Source organism: Perognathus longimembris, chromosome 11, assembly GCF_023159225.1.
Source record: "Perognathus longimembris pacificus isolate PPM17 chromosome 11, ASM2315922v1, whole genome shotgun sequence".
Classification (NCBI taxonomy): Eukaryota; Metazoa; Chordata; class Mammalia; order Rodentia; family Heteromyidae; genus Perognathus; species Perognathus longimembris.
The window spans coordinates 58121438-58141054 of NC_063171.1; the positions used below are offsets into that span (position 1 = coordinate 58121438).

The following is a 19617-nucleotide window of genomic DNA, read 5'->3' on the forward strand; positions in this document are numbered from 1 at the left end:
GGTCAAAGGAGTTGTTTTGAACAGCAAGATGAGCATCATACTAGTTTTCCAACCAGAACACATGCAGTCCCTGCAATTTGAGGCACCGATGAACCAGCAAATTCCTCTTGGCCTGGGCTTGGGTAAGGAGTAGGTGGATTTGTGCAGTGTTTGCTCAAATTACAAAGGGGCACATTAACTTTACCCAAGTTGAAAGTGGCCAGCCAAATGAATGTCATGTGACATACCTGAAAATAAAGTTCTTACACCCGAGTAGGTAGGATTACAAGCATGAGCCCACCAGTCACCCCTTTAGATAATTATCATTTCAGATTCAAGGAGCAAACTGTGACGGGGGTAGAAATGGTATATTGTTAATAAGTAAGTACCTTGACAATTCTCAAGAAAGAAGGAGGAAACAAAAACAGAAGTTATAGAATAAGAAAAAGACTTATTTCCAAACCAAAGATCATTCTGGAAACTCACTTGAGGAATTTAGGAATATCAGTTAGGATTGATTACATACAACAGATTGTCATAGAAACAACTGTTTAAACAAGATGGATGTCTTCTTTTCTTGTGAAAGAAGTTACAAGTGGGCAGCTGAGCTGGTGTGGTGGCAACTCAGTGGTTGACAGGGGCCAGAGCCTCTTTTCTTGTTGCTTCATCATCCTTAGCATTGGCTCCCACCCTCAGGCTGCCTAGGCTTGCTGCATAACAATGCTGATCTAGCTTTTATATTTTCACTGTAGGCGGGAAGATAGGCAAGGCCAAAGATCATGCTTACTGCTAAAATCCCCACACCCCAAGAGCTTTTCTAGGTCTGCCTCAACTGTAAAGGAAGCTGCCTTCTCCAAAAAAAAAAAAAAAAGAAAAAAAAAAAGGTTAGGTCAACACCAGTCTCTTGCATTCCAAAGGATCACATTGAAGGGTTTTTTTTGGCCAGTCCTGGGCCTTGGACTCAGGGCCTGAGCACTGTCCCTGGCTTTTTTTTTTTTTTTGCTTAAGGCTAACACTCTGCCACTTGAGCCACAGCACCACTTCTGGCCATATTCTGTATATGTGGTGCTGGGGAATTGAACCCAGGGCTTGCATGTATATGAGACAAGCACTTTTGCCACTAGGCCATATCCCCAGCCCCACGTTAAAGTGTTTTAACAAAACTTAGGTGGCAAAGACTTTTGAGATACCTGCAGAAGTTTTGGTGAACTTGGCCATTTAATTCAATAACTAATTGGTTCAGCAATGCTGAGGACTTAAGTTGTGCTAGGCCTTGGGGTTCTGTTAGTGAAAAGGATAAACATGTTTTCTGCTTTTAAAGGGTTTGCAGGCTACAGGGGAACAAGTGGGTTTTAGTTAAGTAAATTACAAATGTGTTGAACATGGATAGGGGAAGTAAAGGGTATTTGAGAGACTAAGGATATGAGATAAATACTCATCGAGGTCTAAAGAAGGCTCGGGAGTTAGCCAGGTAAGAAAGTGGGCATGAGCGTGTGAGAGGAGGGCAAGGGGAACAATACTCCTGGCAGACTTCCAGTCTGATAATTTCCATGTCATTTTCTTTTTCTTACATTATTTGTCTGATTTCTGCATCAGAAGAAATGTGGGCCTTTCTAAGCAACAAAGGAAGGCAGAGTATAGTTTTCATCTGTAATGGCTAGAGGACTGCCATCCTTCCTGTTTGTTCCTTCATTCTCTAGATGAGTGCCTGCCTGTCTAGACTGCACAAGGGCATGTTGGTAACTGACAAATGATGGCATTGCACTGAAGTCCAATTGCTCCCACTACATGTGGATTTTGGTCTTCGTGTGGGACTTTGGGGAGGCAAGGATTGGTTATGATCCTGTGGTGCTGATATGACCCCCTTCCCCTTCTAGGAAGTGGACATTGTGGTGGCACCATGCCAAGGCCTCCGGCCCGCAATGGATGTTCTGGGGGACTTGGTGGATGATTTCTTGCCTGTGATAATGTATGCACTCCACAAAGATGAACTATCTGAGAGAGATGAGCAAGAGCTTCAGGAAATCCGAAAGTATTTTTCCTTTCCCATATTCTTTTTCAAAGTGCCAAAGCTGGAGATAATAGAGTCCTCCTCCAGGATAATGGAGAGTGAAAGATCACCACTGTATCGCCAGCTAATTGACCTGGGCTATCTGAGCAGCAGTCACTGGAACTGGGGGACCCCTGGCCAGGATATAAAAGCTCAGAGCATGCTGGTGGAGCAAAGTGAGAAGCTAAGACACTTGAGCACATTTTCTCACCAGTTGCTACAGACTCGCCTGGTGGATGCAGCCAAGGCCCTAAACCTGGTGCACTGCCACTGCCTCGACATCTTCATTAACCAGGCCTTCGACATGCAGCGGGACCTGCAGATCACTCCTAAACGGCTAGAATACACTCGTAAAAAGGAGAACGAGTTGTATGAATCATTGATGAATATTGCCAACCGAAAGCAAGAGGAGATGAAAGATATGATTGTTGAGACACTCAATACCATGAAGGAGGAACTCCTGGATGATGCTGCCAACATGGAGTTTAAAGGTAGGTCCCAGGGAGATGGACTCCATTGATTGTGTTGATTTGTAAGAGTCAGCAGGACTCCTTCTTAAGTTATCTTTCTCTCAGACTTTCCTGAAGAGTAATTTTCTTTTCAGGGCCCAGCCCAGCTTTTAGTAAATTTATCTCACTAGCTCTCTTATTTCACTTTCTGTCTGTATACCTCAGCCAGTCCTGGGCTTGAACTCAGGGCCTGAGCACTGTCCCTGCTTCTTTTTTGCTCAAGGCTAGCACTCTGCCACTTGAGCCACAGCGCCACTTCTGGCTGTTTTCTATATATGTGGTGCTGGGGAATCGAACCCAGGGCTTCATGTATACGAGGATCACTCTTGCCACTGGGCCATATTCCCAGCCCCTGTGCTGTAACTTTTTGCTGTCAGTATGGGCCAAGTCTTTTCCCCTATTCTTATTATTTCATGGTCTCATTTTTTTTTCCAAAAAAAGTATTAAAATTTTAAGAATTGTTATTATAAAGGTGTTGCACTCAGGGGTCATCACCATTTCATAAATCAGGTAATAAGTGCATTTCCTTTTGAGCAGTGTCACCTGGTCTCATTTTTTTTTTTCCTATGCCGCTTCTAAAACCCAGCACAGGAGGATTTGTTTTTATGTTTTTGGGCATTCTCACTCTTCACAAATGGTTATTAACAAAATTGGGCAAAAGCCCTTGGGGAGGTCTTTTGGTGTCTGAGGTTTAGATGTTGCTGATTGTACACTGACTACCTGTATAAACCTCAGTACATGAACTTAATTCTGCTACCTATTAATGACAGTGATAGAGTTTACTTGCTCTTCATATCCTCCAGTCATGAGTACAAACCAAATTGCCTGGGTGGTTTTCTGAAAATACTTGTGCTCAGGACATCTAAAGATAACACCAGAATTCATCAGGGTTTCTGACTTAGAACCTGTGTGTTTTAGAATCTTTCTAGACAGATTCTATTTATTTCTATTAAAAAATGATGGAACTAAGGCTTAAAAGGGCTAATAAGTTAATTGTTTTTTTCTTTTAATTAAAAAAATTGTTATAAAGGTGATGTATAGAGGGGTTACAGTTACATTGGTTAAGTAGAGTACATTTCTTTTTGGACCATGTCACCCCCTCCCTAGGTCACGTGTGCTTTTTCTATTCTGTCTTTAGTCTAACTGAACCTAGGGTTACCTAATGATTCTTCCTGTTGTCCTTCTCTACTTACTCTTTATTGGACCTCTGTTTCTACAAGGTTTAAACTCCTCAGTCTAGTAGTAAACATCTTTCAAAATCTAACCCTGTTCCGATCTTATTTCCTACTTAAGGCTTTCCTATAATTTTTAGGGTGTTGGTGGTCTTAACTGCTTATTGTCTTCCCTTCCTCTTTTTTCTTTGTTCATGCTCTGCCTTTAGCTTGCAATCTTTTTTTTTTTTTTTTTTTTTGCCAGTCCTGGGGCTTGAGCTCAGGGCCTGGGCACTGTCCCTGAGCTTCTTTTACTCAAGGCTAGTATTTGACTACTTGAGCCACAGTGTCACTTCTGGCTTATTCTGTTTATGTGGTACTGAGGAGTCAAACCCAGGGATTCGTGCATGCTAGGCAAGCACTCTACCAAACCACATTCCCAGTCCCTAAAATGTTTTTTTTTTTTTTCTGTAAACTTCCAAATCCTATCTACCTTTCAAGCTTTTCCAAATGCCATTTTCACAGTTTCATCTGTAACTTTCATCTATAACTTAATTTCATCTATCATTTTTACTTTTCTGGCATATTTCACTTTTTATCTTATTACTATTTTTCTCTTATTACTTTCCAAAATATGGGAATGAAGGGAAATAGAATCTGGATGTTATTTATTATTATATTCCTGCTAGCAATTTTTTGGGGGCTACTGGTGGGAATTGGACCCAAGGTTTCAAGCATGCTGGACAAGGGCCCAGCTCTAATACAATGTCTTAAATATCTTTGGAGACTGTATGTATGAGTTTGCGAATAAAGGTATCTAGCCATGACATGCTTGTAAATACAAAGGGAAGTAGTTGACTTTAACGAGGATAGGGTGCTTGATTTCTTAACCTTAGTGAAGATGAACAAAGATAAATCTCTGACAAATCTCCCATCGCAGGGAGGAGTTGGCTGAGAATTGTTCACTTCCTGTGGGAATTCTACAGCATCCTCTTCTGTATTTAAGGGTACTGGTGCATCAAAGTGTATGTACATGATGGAGGCAAGTCAGGACAGCCATGAAATACTTGATTGCCTATGCTGTGGCAGGCATACCATGTTTGGTATCTAGGACAGAATGGTTAGCTAAATAGTCGATCAAATGTCTGACTCTGTTAGATGCATTATGCATGGATTTATGGATATACTTAACAAGAGCTCCCTAATTAGATACAAGTGTTTGGTTCTTGCCTTGTTTTTTTTTTTTTTTTTTTTTTTTGCCAGTCCTGGGGCTTGAACTCAGGGCCTGAGCACTGTCCCTGGTTACTTTTCTGCTCAAGGCTAGCACTCTACCACTTGAGCCACAGCGCCACTTCCGGCTTTTTCTATATATGTGGTGCTGAGGAATTGAACCCAGGGCTTCATGTATATGAGGCAAGCACTTTACCACTAGGCCATATTCCCAGCCCCTCGTTCTTGCCTTGTTATAAATCTGTTCTAGGCAATCAGTTATAAGTAAATTTAAGAGAGCTACCTCACATGTATCCTGTGGAGTTAATTGCTATTTATATTGTTTATCTTTTAAGTAAAAGTAATGCATGCAGCTGGGCACCAGAGGTTCATGTCTATGACCCTAGCTACTCAAGAGGCTGAGATCTTTCCTGTCAGCCCAGGAAGGAAAGTCTGAGAGACTCTTATTTCCAATTAATCACCAAAAAGCTGAAAGTGGAGCTGTATCCCAAGTGGGAGCAAAAAAAGCTCAGAGACAGTGCCCAGGTTCTGAGTTCAAGCCCCCAAATTGGAATGTGTGCACACACATGCACACATAAGTAATGCATGCATTCTGGGCAACATGAAATGCATAGTTTTGAAAATATTTATTTTTAGAACATAAAAACAGGCATACATGGTGCTTAATTCCAAGATGCCAAGTATACTTTCCCTAGCCATCGAGCTCCCCTTTACATGTTCTTTTGCACCTTTCTTCTTCACTTTTCCTATTTATGTCTTAGAGAGCTTTTCACAAGGGTACATGCAAGTTTGTCTTTATGGACACACTCAATGTATTTGCTCTCCTGATGACATTTAGGCTGCTTCTTTTTTTCCCCCTACTACTGACTGTACTGCATTGTACAAATCTACTTATTTGTGAGAATATATTTCTAGAAAACATTTCTGAAAGCAGAATAGTTAGGTGAAAGAATATATGGATTTTTTTCATTGTTGGTCAGTTTACATTTTTTTGTTTTATTTTAATTTTTTTGCCAGTCCTGGGCCTTGGACTCAGGGCCTAAGCACTGTCCCTGGCTTCTTTTTGTTCAAGGCTAGCACTCTACCACTTGAGCCACAGCACCACTTCTGGCCTTTTCCATTTATGTGGTGCTGAGGAATTGAACCCAGGGCTTCATGCATGCAAGGTGAGCACGCTACAGCTAAGCCATATTCCCAGCGCGTCAGTTTACATTTTTGATAGATATCATTAAATTTTCTCTGGAGAGATGGCACTAAATTAAGTTTCCACTAATAGACTTCTAAACAGCAGTAGAATTTTCCTACTTTCCTAGGAACAGATTGTGTGTGTGTGCGCGCGCATGTTCATGTGACTATACTGGGGTTTGAATTTAGGGCCTCATATTCTCACTTGGCTTTTTACTCGTAGCTGGCAATCTGCCACCTTAGCCACACCTCTACTTTTGGATTTTTGCTGGACAATTGAAAATAAGTCTCTCAGAGTTTTCTTCCTGGGCCAGGTATAAACCTCACTTCTCAGATTTCAGCCTCCTGTGTGGCTGGGATTATAAGCATGAGCCACTGGAGCCTGAGTGGAGCAGGTCTTTTTTGACTTAAGTTCTTCTTTCTCTGGCTTATTACTAAGTAGGTGTTTTTTTTTTTTAATCATAAGAGGTAATGACATATTAGATTAGAATTAAATTCCTAACTCTTGGAATCTTCTCATTAAGATACTAGGGAGTGTGAAGTTTTATACATCCTAGACTTTGAAATCTATGAGCTTTGTTACTTCCTAATTATACCTTCTGCTTCCCAGTGCCTACTTTGCCTTCTCTCTGTAGCTATCATTATGAAAGTTTGTTGGCTATGAGTTGGGATATGCTCTTACTTAGTGTGTCTGCCCTTTATAGATATTATTATACCGGAGAATGGAGAACCAGTGGGTACCAGAGAGATCAAATGCTGTATCCGACAAATCCAGGAACTAATCATCTCCCGGCTTAATCAGGCAGTGGCTAACAAGCTGATAAGCTCAGTGGATTACTTACGAGAAAGCTTCGTGGGGACCCTAGAACGGTGTTTGCAGAGCTTGGAGAAATCACAGGATGTCTCAGTTCACATCACCAGTAATTATCTCAAACAGGTATACAAGGAATGCTTGTTAAGATGCAGTGTTAAAGATAACACATGGAACAATTCACACAGAAGCCCAACTTCAGATTAGCAAGAATTTCCTTTCAACTTTTTGCCAGTCCAGTTTGAATTTTAATTTGTTTTTCTATCACATGGTCACTGTGTATGGGAGGTGCTAGTGAGCTGTAAAATTGATGAACAGGGAGAAATAAAAGGGCTTACCTTGTCATATACTAGGTAATTAACTTGAGTTGATACTGTGTATAAATTTAGAAACCTTGAAATCGGGCTGTGCTCTTGAAGCATCATGTATGGTGTTGGGGCATAGCATTGGATACTTAGGGAACTTTTTTATTTTTTTTTGTATGTATTCTCTTTCAGATCTTAAATGCTGCCTATCATGTTGAAGTCACTTTTCACTCAGGGTCTTCAGTTACAAGGATGCTGTGGGAGCATATCAAGCAGGTAAGGGGGTCTAGAGAAAAAGATTTCAGTCTCTAGTTGGCTCACAGGAAACCTAGGCACTCCTGTAGAGAAATGATACTTAAGGTCTGCTGCTAAAGTAGGGTGGCCATGAGTTTTGGTTTGCCTGCCCCGAGAGAATTCTTGTTTATGTCTACTTTCAAATAATTACCTTTAACTCTTAAAAATGGTGAGCTTAAATGATACTTCACAGAGACACACGGTGCCACCTCATTAGCTTCTTCTTATTTCTTTTATCCAGCCTAATATTTATTAGACGTCTCAAAAGTAGGCATTACAGTTGGCTCGAGGCCAAGGATACAGTTCCTGTTGTAGAGTTGGATCTGGTTGTTACATAGAGTTATTTACTGCTTATGAAGGAGATGTAGCAGGCACTCTCTGACACTGAATGTAATGTATTGAGGGTTTATGGGCATGTAGACTAGGCCCAGTGTCCTTTGATGCTTCCTGGCTGAGCCATGATTTTGAGATATGTAGAGTTGGAGAGGATCCTGGAATTCATATGGCTCCTGTTTTAAAGAGTATGCTCTTCATTCAGTGGATAACCTAGAAAATGGAAGGTGTTGTTGAAGCCTTCTAGTAGTTTCTTGCTCCGTTCCCCAGTGACCTCACTGTCTTTGTCTTTGCAGATTATCCAGCGCATCACGTGGGTGAGCCCCCCTGCTATCACTCTGGAATGGAAGAGGAAGGTGGCCCAGGAAGCCATTGAGAGCCTCAGTGCCTCCAAGTTGGCCAAGAGTATTTGCAGCCAGTTCAGGACCCGGCTCAATAGCTCTCACGAGGCTTTCGCAGCCTCCCTGCGGCAGGTTGGTATGTAGGAAAGGAGGTAGCTCTGGAATAAGCAGGGAACGGCTTCATTCAGTCAGAAAGATTTTGTTCTCTACACTCTGTATAATTAAAGAATCATCAGTGTCTTTTCCTTTTATTCTGTTTATTAAAGGATAGTATTAAGTTACAGAGGTTTCAGCAATAAGTTTTTCATGTGGATATTTTTCTAACTCTAGGGAGAATGGAAGGAGCTCAGTTTATTTGTCCCCATTTCACGGAGAGAGGAAAGAATATAGAGGAGTAGGAACTTGATGTAAGTTAGCATGGTGTTTTAGGAATGAATGGCGGAAAGGGATGGCATTTCAGCTTTTGTACTAATGTATGGTTATGAGCCATCGGCTTGTCTGTTGAGTGTGTGTTGAGTGTGTGTAGAATATGCATCCAAAAGGTAAACCACTGTGCTGACAGCTCACCATGTGCCAGTCACTTCATTCAACATGTCATGTCCCTGTTACTTATTTCTCATAATTGTCCACATGAGGTAGATAGTATTATTCCTACACGAGGTGAGGAAACTCAGGTTGGGGACTTGGTAAATCAGATCTTTCTCTGTCCCTCCCAGCTGGAAGCTGGCCACTCAGGCCGGCTGGAGAAAACTGAAGATCTGTGGCTGAAGGTTCGGAAAGATCATGCACCGCGCCTAGCCCGCCTTTCCCTTGAGAGCCGTTCTTTACAGGACGTCTTGCTGCATCGTGAGTCCCTGTTTTTTCCTTCTGAGTAAATTGAAGGGTTCAGGATCCCTGACATCTTATGTTCAGCCTCTGAAAATGAATTCCAGAGTCTCAAGTTGCTGCCTTGTAAAATTCTCTGACTACTTCCTAATGTGCTTTTGTATTCCGGACTCTGTTTGGTCCTGCTATTCATGTAGCTTAAACATGACCCAAGCTTATGTTAGCTATACCAGTTCAGTTACTACTCTCTAATGGTTTAGAATGCCAGGTTTTCTTCCCCTGGACTTAGGTTGGTGTACATCTAAGGATCTTAAGGAGCTTATCCTGTAGGTTGCCATCCCTCCTGTCTTATTGCTGCCTCTATATCTTACAGGTAAACCTAAATTAGGACAGGAACTAGGCCGGGGGCAGTATGGAGTTGTATACCTGTGTGACAACTGGGGGGGGCACTTCCCTTGTGCTCTCAAGTCAGTTGTCCCTCCAGATGAGAAGCACTGGAATGATCTGGCTCTGGAGTTTCACTACATGAGGTAGGTTCTGATCGTGTTTCTTTCTGTGGGAAAGAGCTAGAGAAGAGGGAAAAGATTGGAATAGTTTGTACCAAGAGCTCCAGCCTGCCCTTTCTCTCCATACCTTGGGTTTATTTTTAACTTTAAAAATAAATTTTATTTATTTTTGTTAATGTGGTCCAAGGAATTGAACCCAGAGCCTCATGCATGCTAGGCAAGCATTCTACCATTAAGCTACATTTCTAGCCTCAGTACCTCGGTTTTAAATTCTATAGACTAGTGTTTGTGGGTGTACACAGACATTGGCTCCCATTAAGGCCTGTCATGTCTTAGCTTGCTCTTTTCCCACCATTGTAACTTCTCAGACTACATATTCCATTTATATTTTACTCTCTTTCTTGGAGCTTGTCAATGTGTACATTCTATGATTCCTGCTCTCTGCACTTAGATCCATTCACTTGGATGTGGACTAAACGGGGCCTTGAGGTTTTTTCTTCCTGTGTTGTGACATCTCAGGCAGAGTTAGGGTCCCACGTGTTGTGTTCCAGAGCTCTCTCCCCTCCACAGGTCTCTGCCAAAGCATGAGCGACTGGTGGATCTCCATGGCTCAGTCATTGATTACAGCTATGGTGGTGGCTCCAGCATTGCTGTGCTGCTCATTATGGAGCGTCTGCACCGAGACCTCTACACAGGGCTGAAGGTGAGGCAAGACAAGGAGAGGGCAGGGGTCAGCTGGAAGGCAGATCTACCACTTCTGCTCCTCCCCTTCTTCTCTTCCTTCCCTTCCTCCTTTCCTCCCTCCCTCTCTCCTTCCTTCCTTCTTTCCCTTCCTTCCTTCCATCTGTGCCTATCTCTCCTACTCTCTTTATGGTCTTTCATTCTTTCCTATTATTCAGAATTTTCCACTTTGATAAAGGAGCAATCAGGCACTTATTTCCAGAAAAACCGTAAGCAATTCTCAGAACCCTTTTTTTTTCTTTTTGTCAGTTGTGGGGCTTGAACTCAGGGCCTGTACATTGTCCCTGAGCTCTTTTGCTCAAGGCTAGCACTTTGAGCCACAGCGCTAACTTCCAATTTTGTGGTAGTTAATTGGAGATAAGAGTCTCGTGGACTTTCCTGTGTGGGCTGGCTTTGAACCACAATTCTTTTTTTTTTTTGGCCAGTCGAGGGCCTTGGACTCAGGGCCTGAGCACTGTCCCTGGCTTCTTTTTGCTCAAGGCTAGCACTCTGCCACTTGAGCCACAGTGCCACTTCTGGCCGTTTTCTATATATGTGGTGCTGGGGAATCGAACCCAGGGCTTCATGTATACGAGGCAAGCACTCTTGTCACTAGGCCATATTCCCAGCCCTGAACCACAATTCTTATATCTCAGCCTCTGGAGTAGCTAGGATTAGTTTATTGTTGTTGTTTTGTTTTAATATTCCTGTTGGTAGTACTGAGTTTTGAACTCAGGCCCTTGTGTTTGCTTGTACTTAATAGGCAGGCAGTCTGCTACCTAAGCCACTGTTTGCTTTGATTATTTCTGAGATATGGTCTGGGATCATAGGTGCATACCACCATACCTAGCTTTTACTGGTTGAGATGCAGGGTGTGTCACACTCCCCCCCCCCCCCCAAGCTGGCCTCAAACAACAATCTTCCCAATTTCTGTCCCCTACCCCAGGTAGCTAGGATTACAGATGTGAGCCACTGCTCCTGACCTGCTTTTCTTGACTGTTCCCCCTTAACTTGTTTTGTCCTCTGTGTCTCAATGCAGCAAGTCATTTAATGCCTCACAGACTGAAATCCCAGTTGGGTCAAGCAGGTTGAGGAATTGCTCTGTCGTGACACGTAGGCCCTTTTGTCTCCTCAAGGCTGGGCTGACCCTGGAGACGCGCTTGCAGATTGCTCTAGATGTGGTTGAGGGAATCCGCTTCCTGCACAGCCAGGGGCTTGTTCATCGTGACATCAAACTGAAAAATGTGCTGGTAAGTAAGACTGGTGTCCCAAGAATATCCTATGCCTCTTGGATTTAGCCAGCTTCTGGGGAGTGCATGCAAATGGCAGACTGTCCAAGGAAAAGTTCAGGAGGGGAGTGGTAGAGTTAACTAGTTAGAGAGTGGATGGTGTTAGGGATTTATGCCTAGGAAGGAATTTCAATGTAGACCTACTTAAATTCTGGAGGCTTTCCCTCTACATTGTTGAAAATGTTTAACTTTACAGAAGAGAGAAGAATGTCACGATGAAGACCCATATATCCTTTACCAAGATTTATATTCTGTTCTGTCATGCTTTCTAACAGTCTTGTCTTTATTTATACACACACACATTTTCTGAACTATAGGAAAATAAGTTACAGATCACATTTTGTTGCTGAATGTACCTTCTAATAAGAAAGGATAGGGGCTGGGAATATGGCCTAGTGGCAAGAGAGCTTGACTCATATACATGGAGTCCTGGGTTCGATTCCCCAGCACCACATATATAGAAAATGGCCAGAAGTGGTGCTGTGGCTCAAGTGGCAGAGTGCTAGCCTTGAGCAAAGAGAAGCCAGGGACAGTGCTCAGGCCCTGAGTCCAAGGACTCAGGACTGGCAAAAAAATAACAAAAAACTCTTCTACATAATTAAAGTACCATTACTACACTCAAGAAATTTAACATTGATGTACTACTACTCAAAATATGATTCATATTACATGGTCCAGTTGTCCTAGTGAATCCAGTTACTCCAAATAGGATGTTTGTTTGATCCAGTCCCGTGTTAACACGGTGCATTTTGTTGTCATGTTCCCTTTGTCTCCTTTAATCTTATAGAATAATTTCTCTGCTTTTTGTTCTGTTTTTATGACAGTGATGTTTTTGAGGCATACAGGTCTTTGTGATTGCTAAGGGTTTGATTAGGGAGGCTGAATGAGAGGGGAGGTAAATACATGTACCTTAAAGGTAAGATAGTCAGGAGCTTGCCCAAATGATCACATAAACTGTAAAGAATCTTTTAGTCTTTGAGCCAATCATGCCTGTTACCCTAGCTACTTAGAAGACTGTGATTTAGAGAATGGCATTTTGATGCCAGCCTGGGAAGAAAACGTCACAAGATTGAATCTCCAAAATGACAAGCAAAAAACCCATAGAACAAACAGATATGGCGGCATGACTCACAAGTAGTCAAATACCAGCTGGGCAAGCTCTTGGCTCTGAGTTCAAATCCTAGTACCACCTCCCCCCAAAATCCTTTTAAAAAATAGTTTTAGCAAGAATTTATTTTAGCACATAACAGGGTTAAAGTAGGGAAAAAATGGTGCGGTGGGGGGTGGGGGGTGGGGAAGAGAGAGAGAATTTCTAGCTCCCCCTACAGGAAATGGGAAATGAAGACTTAAAAAGGACTCCTTTGACATAATCCTCTTGAAAATGTTAGGAATATCATTATAGTGTTTTTTTTTTTTTTTTTTAGCAACGCTTTAATGTTGTATAAAAATGACAGCATTTTGCAGAAAGAGGAAAATATCCCTAAAGTTGTAGGCAAAAACCTAAGAGACTAATCAACTGCCAAATGAGATAGATTTGTTCTGTCAGATGTTTTTTATTTGTTGTTTTTGTGGTACTGGGAATAGAACCCAGGGGCCTGCCTATGCTGGGTAAGCTCTCTTCCACTGACCTAGACCCCTAGCACTTTTTTGGATCCTTAGGAAACTTGAGGAATTAGAGAAACCTCCCCACAGACTAGAAGATCTCAGCTTTCTACCCTGGAGTCAAAAAAAAAAATCAAAAAATCAAAAAAGAATCAGGAGCTGAAATGTCTTCCTCAGTGTCCTTTTGGGAATTTCACTTACTCTTTCAAGACTTAGAAAGATTCTGGTTTGTGGTAGGCACTATGCTAGGTGCCAGGGATATAGGATGAAGACACCAATCCCTGCAACCAAAGTGCTCAGAGGAGGAAAGGAGGACAACAATGGGACTGCATTTAGAGACTGCAGGCTTGGAGACAGGATTTGTTAAGTAAAATTGCAAGGTACCTGCTTTGAGCCTGGGTCTAGAACCAAATGTTGTATACAACATTAGAGGCAAGGTGACTCTCACTCTTCTTTTTTGGCAGCTGGACAAACAGAACCGGGCCAAGATCACTGATTTAGGATTCTGTAAGCCAGAGGCTATGATGTCCGGAAGTATTGTGGGGACACCAATTCATATGGCCCCCGAACTTTTCACAGGTAAGGCTGCAGTACATGGAGCATGTTTGGGCAGGCCTCTGTGCTTTAACTTTGAGTGCTACCTCTCAGGCTAAGCAGTAAACACAAGCTCTGCTGGAGGTCTGCTACAGGCAAAGAAGAAACCAGAACAGGAACCCTAAATCAGGGAGAAGAGCTGTGAAGAGGGAACGGAGTGTGAAAGAAATGAGCAAATGAGAGTCACAAGTACCCTATGCGTGTGTTTTTGAGTTGTTTGTATCTTAAATATCATGATGGGCAATTGTCATGATTGGTCAAATAACTCCTATGATAGTTATATGTCTACTGAAGAATTTACAATTGACATAGAGATTCACTGAAAGAGTAAAATAGTTTAATATAAGGCAACATTGGGCTGGGGATATAGCCTAGTGGCAAGAGTGCCTGCCTCGGATACACGAGGCCCTAGGTTCGATTCCCCAGCACCACATATACAGAAAATGGCCAGAAGCGGCGCTGTGGCTCAAGTGGCAGAGTGCTAGCCTTGAGCGGGAAGAAGCCAGGGACAGTGCTCAGGCCCAGAGTCCAAGGCCCAGGACTGGCAAAAAAAAAAAATATAAGGCAACATTGAATGCTAAATTCAGGGCTAAATTTTGTGCTATTAGTGTTTGGTGAAACGATAAATGATGGTTTTGGATAGAACTTTATTCCAGTCTGGAAAAATGGTTGTTGGAAAAGGATTTAATATCTATGAAGTATATATGCCCAGTGTGGACATACTTCTGATAGTTTCATTTGGCCCTCACAGCAATCCTATGATGATTTTCTCTATATGTGGTGCTGAGGAATCGAACCTAGGGCTTCATGTGTACGAGACAAGCACTCTTGCCACTAGGCCATATTCCCAGCCCCCTATGATGATTTTGACACTTTTTTTTAAAGTCAGTCTCACTAGGATAGGAAGTACTAGTCCTGAGGACTGAATCTTGTCTTTCTATCTTAGAACCCAATCTTTTATCTGGAAGGAGATGAGACTGGAGAAAGAGAATTACTAAGGACTGTAACAGAATAGAAACACATAGTAGCAAGCTAGATTGGAGTAAAAATATTGAGCTTGAAAATCCTGCCCAGGAGTTAGGCTTGCTTTTGAGCAGGATTGCAAAGAAAATGTTTATGAAAGATTAGTTTAGCAGCTGCTGAAGATGGAGCTGAGTGAGGAAAGTCAGTGCCAGGACTCCAGTTAGATGGTGGTTGTCTGCAGGACTAAGTTGCAATTAATGTTGAAATCAAACAATGTGACAGATTTGAGAACAATTCAGAGGAGAAGGGGAAAGATTCTTTGATGGGAACAATGAGCCATTCAAGAAAACAGAAGAGAGAAGACAGAAGTTTTGAGCCTGGGTGGATGGGGAACGGCTGTACCTTGCCAGGAAAAATGGGAAGGTAATACAGGTCAGTCCTTAGTGTTGGTGAGAGCTTCTAGCGGTAACAGTATATTTGAATATTTATTTTATTTCACTCACCAGTCTTCTCCAGCTCTTCAAGTTATGAAGGTTACGAGTCAGAGAACTGTGGTCCTGCAGGCATCACGTTTCATTTCCTAGATTTACTTTTTTCAAGTTTTTTATACCCACTGCTAATACTCTGTTTTGGCGAGTTCATCTTTAAATTCCTTTGATTATTTTTACTGCTGTCAGAATTATCTTCCTGAAGCACGTTATTCTTTTCACATCCCACTTTAATTCACAGATGACCATCCGCTTATTGCTCACTTGGTAGGAATCCTTCCCTTTGCCTTTGTTTTTTGAAACTGCATCTGATTGTGATGTAGTTTGGGCTGGCTTCAAACTCAGGATCCTCCTGCCTCAGCCTCCCAAGTGCTGGTATTATAGGAGTACACTACCATGCCACCTTGCTTACCTTCTGTTTCTAGTATACCTACTTACCTGTATTTCTCTAATACAATCCACCATCCCCCCTTCCTTTTTTTTGCTAGTCATGGGGCTTGAATTCAGGACTTGGGCACTGTCCTTGAGCTTTTTCTGCTCAAGGCTAGCACTCTACCACTTGCACCACAGCTCCACTTCAGGCTTTTGAGGGGTTAATTGGTAATAAGAGTCTCATGGGCTTTCCTGCCCTGGCTGGCTTTAAATTGTGATCGTAGGTCTCAGTTTCCTGAGTAGCTAAGACTATAGACGTGAGGCACCTGAGCCCAGCCCTAATACAACTTTTTTCTGATTTATTTTCAGACTGTCTCATTAACATGAAAGGCCTTACTTTTCCTCCTTCGTCAGGTTCAAGTCTTGGCTTATTTAACCTCCCAGAACCATAGTTTTCCAGACCGTAACTAGGTATAAATGTGTCCTGTCTTCAGATAAAATTGTCTGAAGGACAGTAGATGTTAACAGGTTTGGGGAAAGGCACATACAGACTGGCAATTTAAAGTGACAGCGATGCTGCTGCTCCCTCCCTGGCTCACTGCCTTTCATCCCTTCTCACTAGGGAAGTATGACAATTCTGTGGATGTCTACGCTTTTGGGATTCTGTTCTGGTATATCTGCTCAGGCTCCGTGAAGCTCCCCGAGGCATTCGAGAGATGCGCTAGCAAAGACCATCTCTGGAACAATGTGCGGAGAGGTAAGCACCACCAGCGCCATCTTGCCCTTATGGCCCTGGTGAGAGCACGTGGAGCCCCGCCTCCCCGCGGGGCCCTGTGGGCCTCTCTGGCCCATCCAGAGAGGGACCCACCATAGCATATGCAAAGACAGTGCTTCCAGGAACACGAGATTGCACTATCAAAAATGTGTCCATCCAGGCTGGGGGTATGGCCTAGTGGCAAGAGTGCTTGTCTCGTATACATGAGGCCCTGGGTTCAATTCCCCAGCACCACATATACAGAAAAAACAGCCAGAAGTGGCACAGTGGCTCAAGTGGCAGAGTGCTAGCCTTGAGCAAAAAGAAACCAGGGGCAGTGCTCAGGCCCTGAGTCCAAGCCCCAGGACTGGCCAAAAAAAAAGGACACACAAAAATGCGTCCATCTGCTCCCTATGCCAGTGTGGTTGGACACTACCTGTTAGTTATAAGCTAAGCTTGCAGGGCAAGCTAGAGTTCCCTGCATTCTGCACTCTCCGGATCCCCAGCAGGCAGCACCAGCCTCTAATGCTGGGCCCTTCTTGCCTTCTTTCCATGCTCTTCTCCCTAGGGGCCCGGCCTGAACGTCTGCCTGTGTTTGACGAGGAGTGCTGGCAGTTGATGGAAGCCTGTTGGGATGGCGACCCCTCTAAGCGGCCTCTCTTGGGCATTGTCCAGCCCATGCTCCGGGGCATCATGGACCGACTCTGCAAGTCTAGTTCTGAGCGGCCGAACAGAGGACTAGATGATTCTACTTGAAAGCAGGGACCTTCCTCTTTCGCTCTTCAGTCCTCCCCTCACCTTATGGCTGTGGGAAGAACTTGATGTTTATTCATTATGGAAGCTCCCAAGGGAATCGGTGCTTGCTGGTGACCTGAGACCTTCATGGGCAGAGATGGCTCCTGGATAGTGAAGAGTTGGATGACCGGCTGAGCGTTCTGGGCTGTTCGCTGATGCCCACTGTCCCTGGTGGTATATAATTGTCTAAAAATTGTAAAAAGCTGAAGAGGGTTCTGACCTCAGAGCCCAGGAGACACGTTATTCTACCACCGTCTATAGTTACTGTATTAGGTTGCTAAGACAGGGAGTGGGAAATTGCAGAGGCAATAGTATTAAAATGTATTGCTTTCACTTTTTTAGCTCTAGCTAGGCCTGGTTCTACCCAGTGGTAAGGACCACTTAGAAAATTTTACCTTAGTTCAGGATTGTGTTGACAAAGGACAACAAAATAACTTGGGGTTGCCTGGTTCCTGCTATAAGTGACCAGGGACATCAGATGGGGCAGACAAAGCTGTCTGTGGCTGCAGTGCTGTGTGTTTACATTTTAGGGCCACCTGTCCTTGATACTGGGGGGGGGGGGGGGCGGGGGGCAGGGTTCATTGTTAATTTCAAAACCACAACAGTAAAAAACAAGCCTGTGCACATACAGGTGGGCGTGTGTCTCTCGCTCACCCTCAGGCACAGCAGTTATGGGAGCCCAGAATGGACTCTTTTTCTCCCTGGGTCTTTCCCTATGGGCTGCTCTCTTGATCTCAAGGAGGGGAGAGTCACATGTACTGAGGTATGAGTGGCTGAGCAGACCCCCCCCCCCCGTCCCCTGCAGTGTGAAACATGGGGAGACTGGGAAGGTGGAGGCCCAGAGAGGTCAGGGACCTCACACACGCACACCTCCCAAGAGGATTCCAACTTGTTTCTGAAACTTGAAAAAGTCAATTCTTTTGTGTTTGAATCTAACACACTAATGTTTTTAAAGCTTGACCAATGTCTAAAAAAGCCAAGGTTTCTTCTGTCCCTTCTTTTTGTATTACTTTAAATAAACTTGTTACAAGAGAAAAAGAGCCAGAAGGAAGAGAACAGTGAAATTCTCATGAAGTGTACCTGAGGAGAGAAACTGATTCCAGTCAGAGGAGGGAGACAGATTCAACATGGCTGCATCTCAGGGTTTGGCTTGAAGCCTCTCTCTACCAAACTTGCCCATTAGATTTAGAAGCACATAGAGATGAAAGAATGAGCCAGGGAGGTGAGTCACCTCCCTCTACAATTCCAGTCCAGACTGGGATCTGGCCCTTGTGTCCAGCTCCAAAGTATATGAAGTAGCCAGGTGTGGTGGCTTCCTCCCATAATCTCAGCATTTGGAAAGCTGAGGCAGGAAGATCACAAGTCCAAGGCCAGTTTGAGCTAAATAGTGAGACCCTATCTCAAAAAACAAAACCAAACAAAATGTATGAAATAGGTCCCTAACTAGTTGTTGGCAGTGAGAGTTAGACTAGCTGCTATTTTCTAGAGTTGTTACTGAATGACCATCCTTACGTGTTATGAGTATAATATACATGGAGTCTGTAATCCACTTTTATATAGCTTTTTTTTTCCCTAGCAGTGCTGGGGGTTGATCCAAGAGCCTCATGCATGCTAGAAAATTCTCTACCACTGAGATACACCAAGCTTTAATGTAACTTTTAGTCCAGCCTTAACTTTAGCCACACTGGGCTCTAATTAGGATACACTTGCGCAGAAGCCCCCACACATGCATAGACCTTTGGAGCTCCACAAGGTGCTGGGAGCCTACCTATGTACAGATGGCCACGTGACTTGAGGTTCACTAGCTCCATCTGTGTTCTGTTATAGTGTTCAGTATGTCTCTTAGAACCTCAAAAGCTATTCAGCTACACTTCAGGCTACTATGTTCTTACCTTAACCTGCTACCCTCCCAGGGGCTACGATGGACTTACAGAAAAACAGTATGCAGTTAAGAAAGGAGAAATTAATAGTTTCTACTTCCTGAAAAAAATCCTAAGTCTATGCTGTATAGAATTTCTGGAAGTCTTTCATAGTGAGGGAACTGTAGACTGTTTCTTTTAACTCTAGCTATAACAACCAGGAGTCTGTACTTCATTGTGGAGACCACATTCCTGACATTCTTTGAAAGTCTTAGCTCAGACACATTTGGGAGGTTAGTCCTCCCCACTCCACCTCCCTCCCCAAAGTCTCTTTTCCATTTATCCCCTACTGCTCATTTAGTCTGCTTTTAAATATGTTTCTTGGCAGACTCTCTACAACTTTTGCTGAGTGGGAGGAAGAGAGCGACTAATGGTAAATAAAGAGATGAGTGGTTGTTTTACAGAAGAAAAAAAAAAGTTAAAAGTATTCTAAGAAAGGTGCAAGCTATTCCTGAAAGTCTCCAGGCTAGCCGAAGTCCACCTGAGGACATTTGGCGATATTATTTAAATACTCAGCAGGCTGAGTGCAGGATACGTGTGTATAATGTGTGCATACTTTACTTTTGTTTTATAACATTGTTAGCTAATTCCTTGTTCCTTGG

The 19617-nt window shown here is 43.2% G+C and overlaps 1 protein-coding gene across 1 annotated transcript in view; it reads left to right on the forward strand.

The window, feature by feature from the left end:
* Dstyk (dual serine/threonine and tyrosine protein kinase) overlaps positions 1-17701 on the forward strand; it is a 44415-nt gene extending 26714 nt beyond the window's left edge. Inside the window, exons 3-13 of the mRNA XM_048357104.1 lie at positions 1857-2520; positions 6809-7041; positions 7413-7496; positions 8144-8320; positions 8905-9034; positions 9387-9543; positions 10090-10222; positions 11376-11489; positions 13595-13709; positions 16170-16304; positions 16870-17701. Of these exons, the coding sequence (XP_048213061.1) occupies positions 1857-2520; positions 6809-7041; positions 7413-7496; positions 8144-8320; positions 8905-9034; positions 9387-9543; positions 10090-10222; positions 11376-11489; positions 13595-13709; positions 16170-16304; positions 16870-17057 (2130 nt within the window). The 3' untranslated portion in view covers positions 17058-17701. The remainder of the gene's footprint in view (positions 1-1856; positions 2521-6808; positions 7042-7412; positions 7497-8143; positions 8321-8904; positions 9035-9386; positions 9544-10089; positions 10223-11375; positions 11490-13594; positions 13710-16169; positions 16305-16869) is intronic.
* The last annotated feature ends 1916 nt before the right edge of the window (positions 17702-19617 follow it).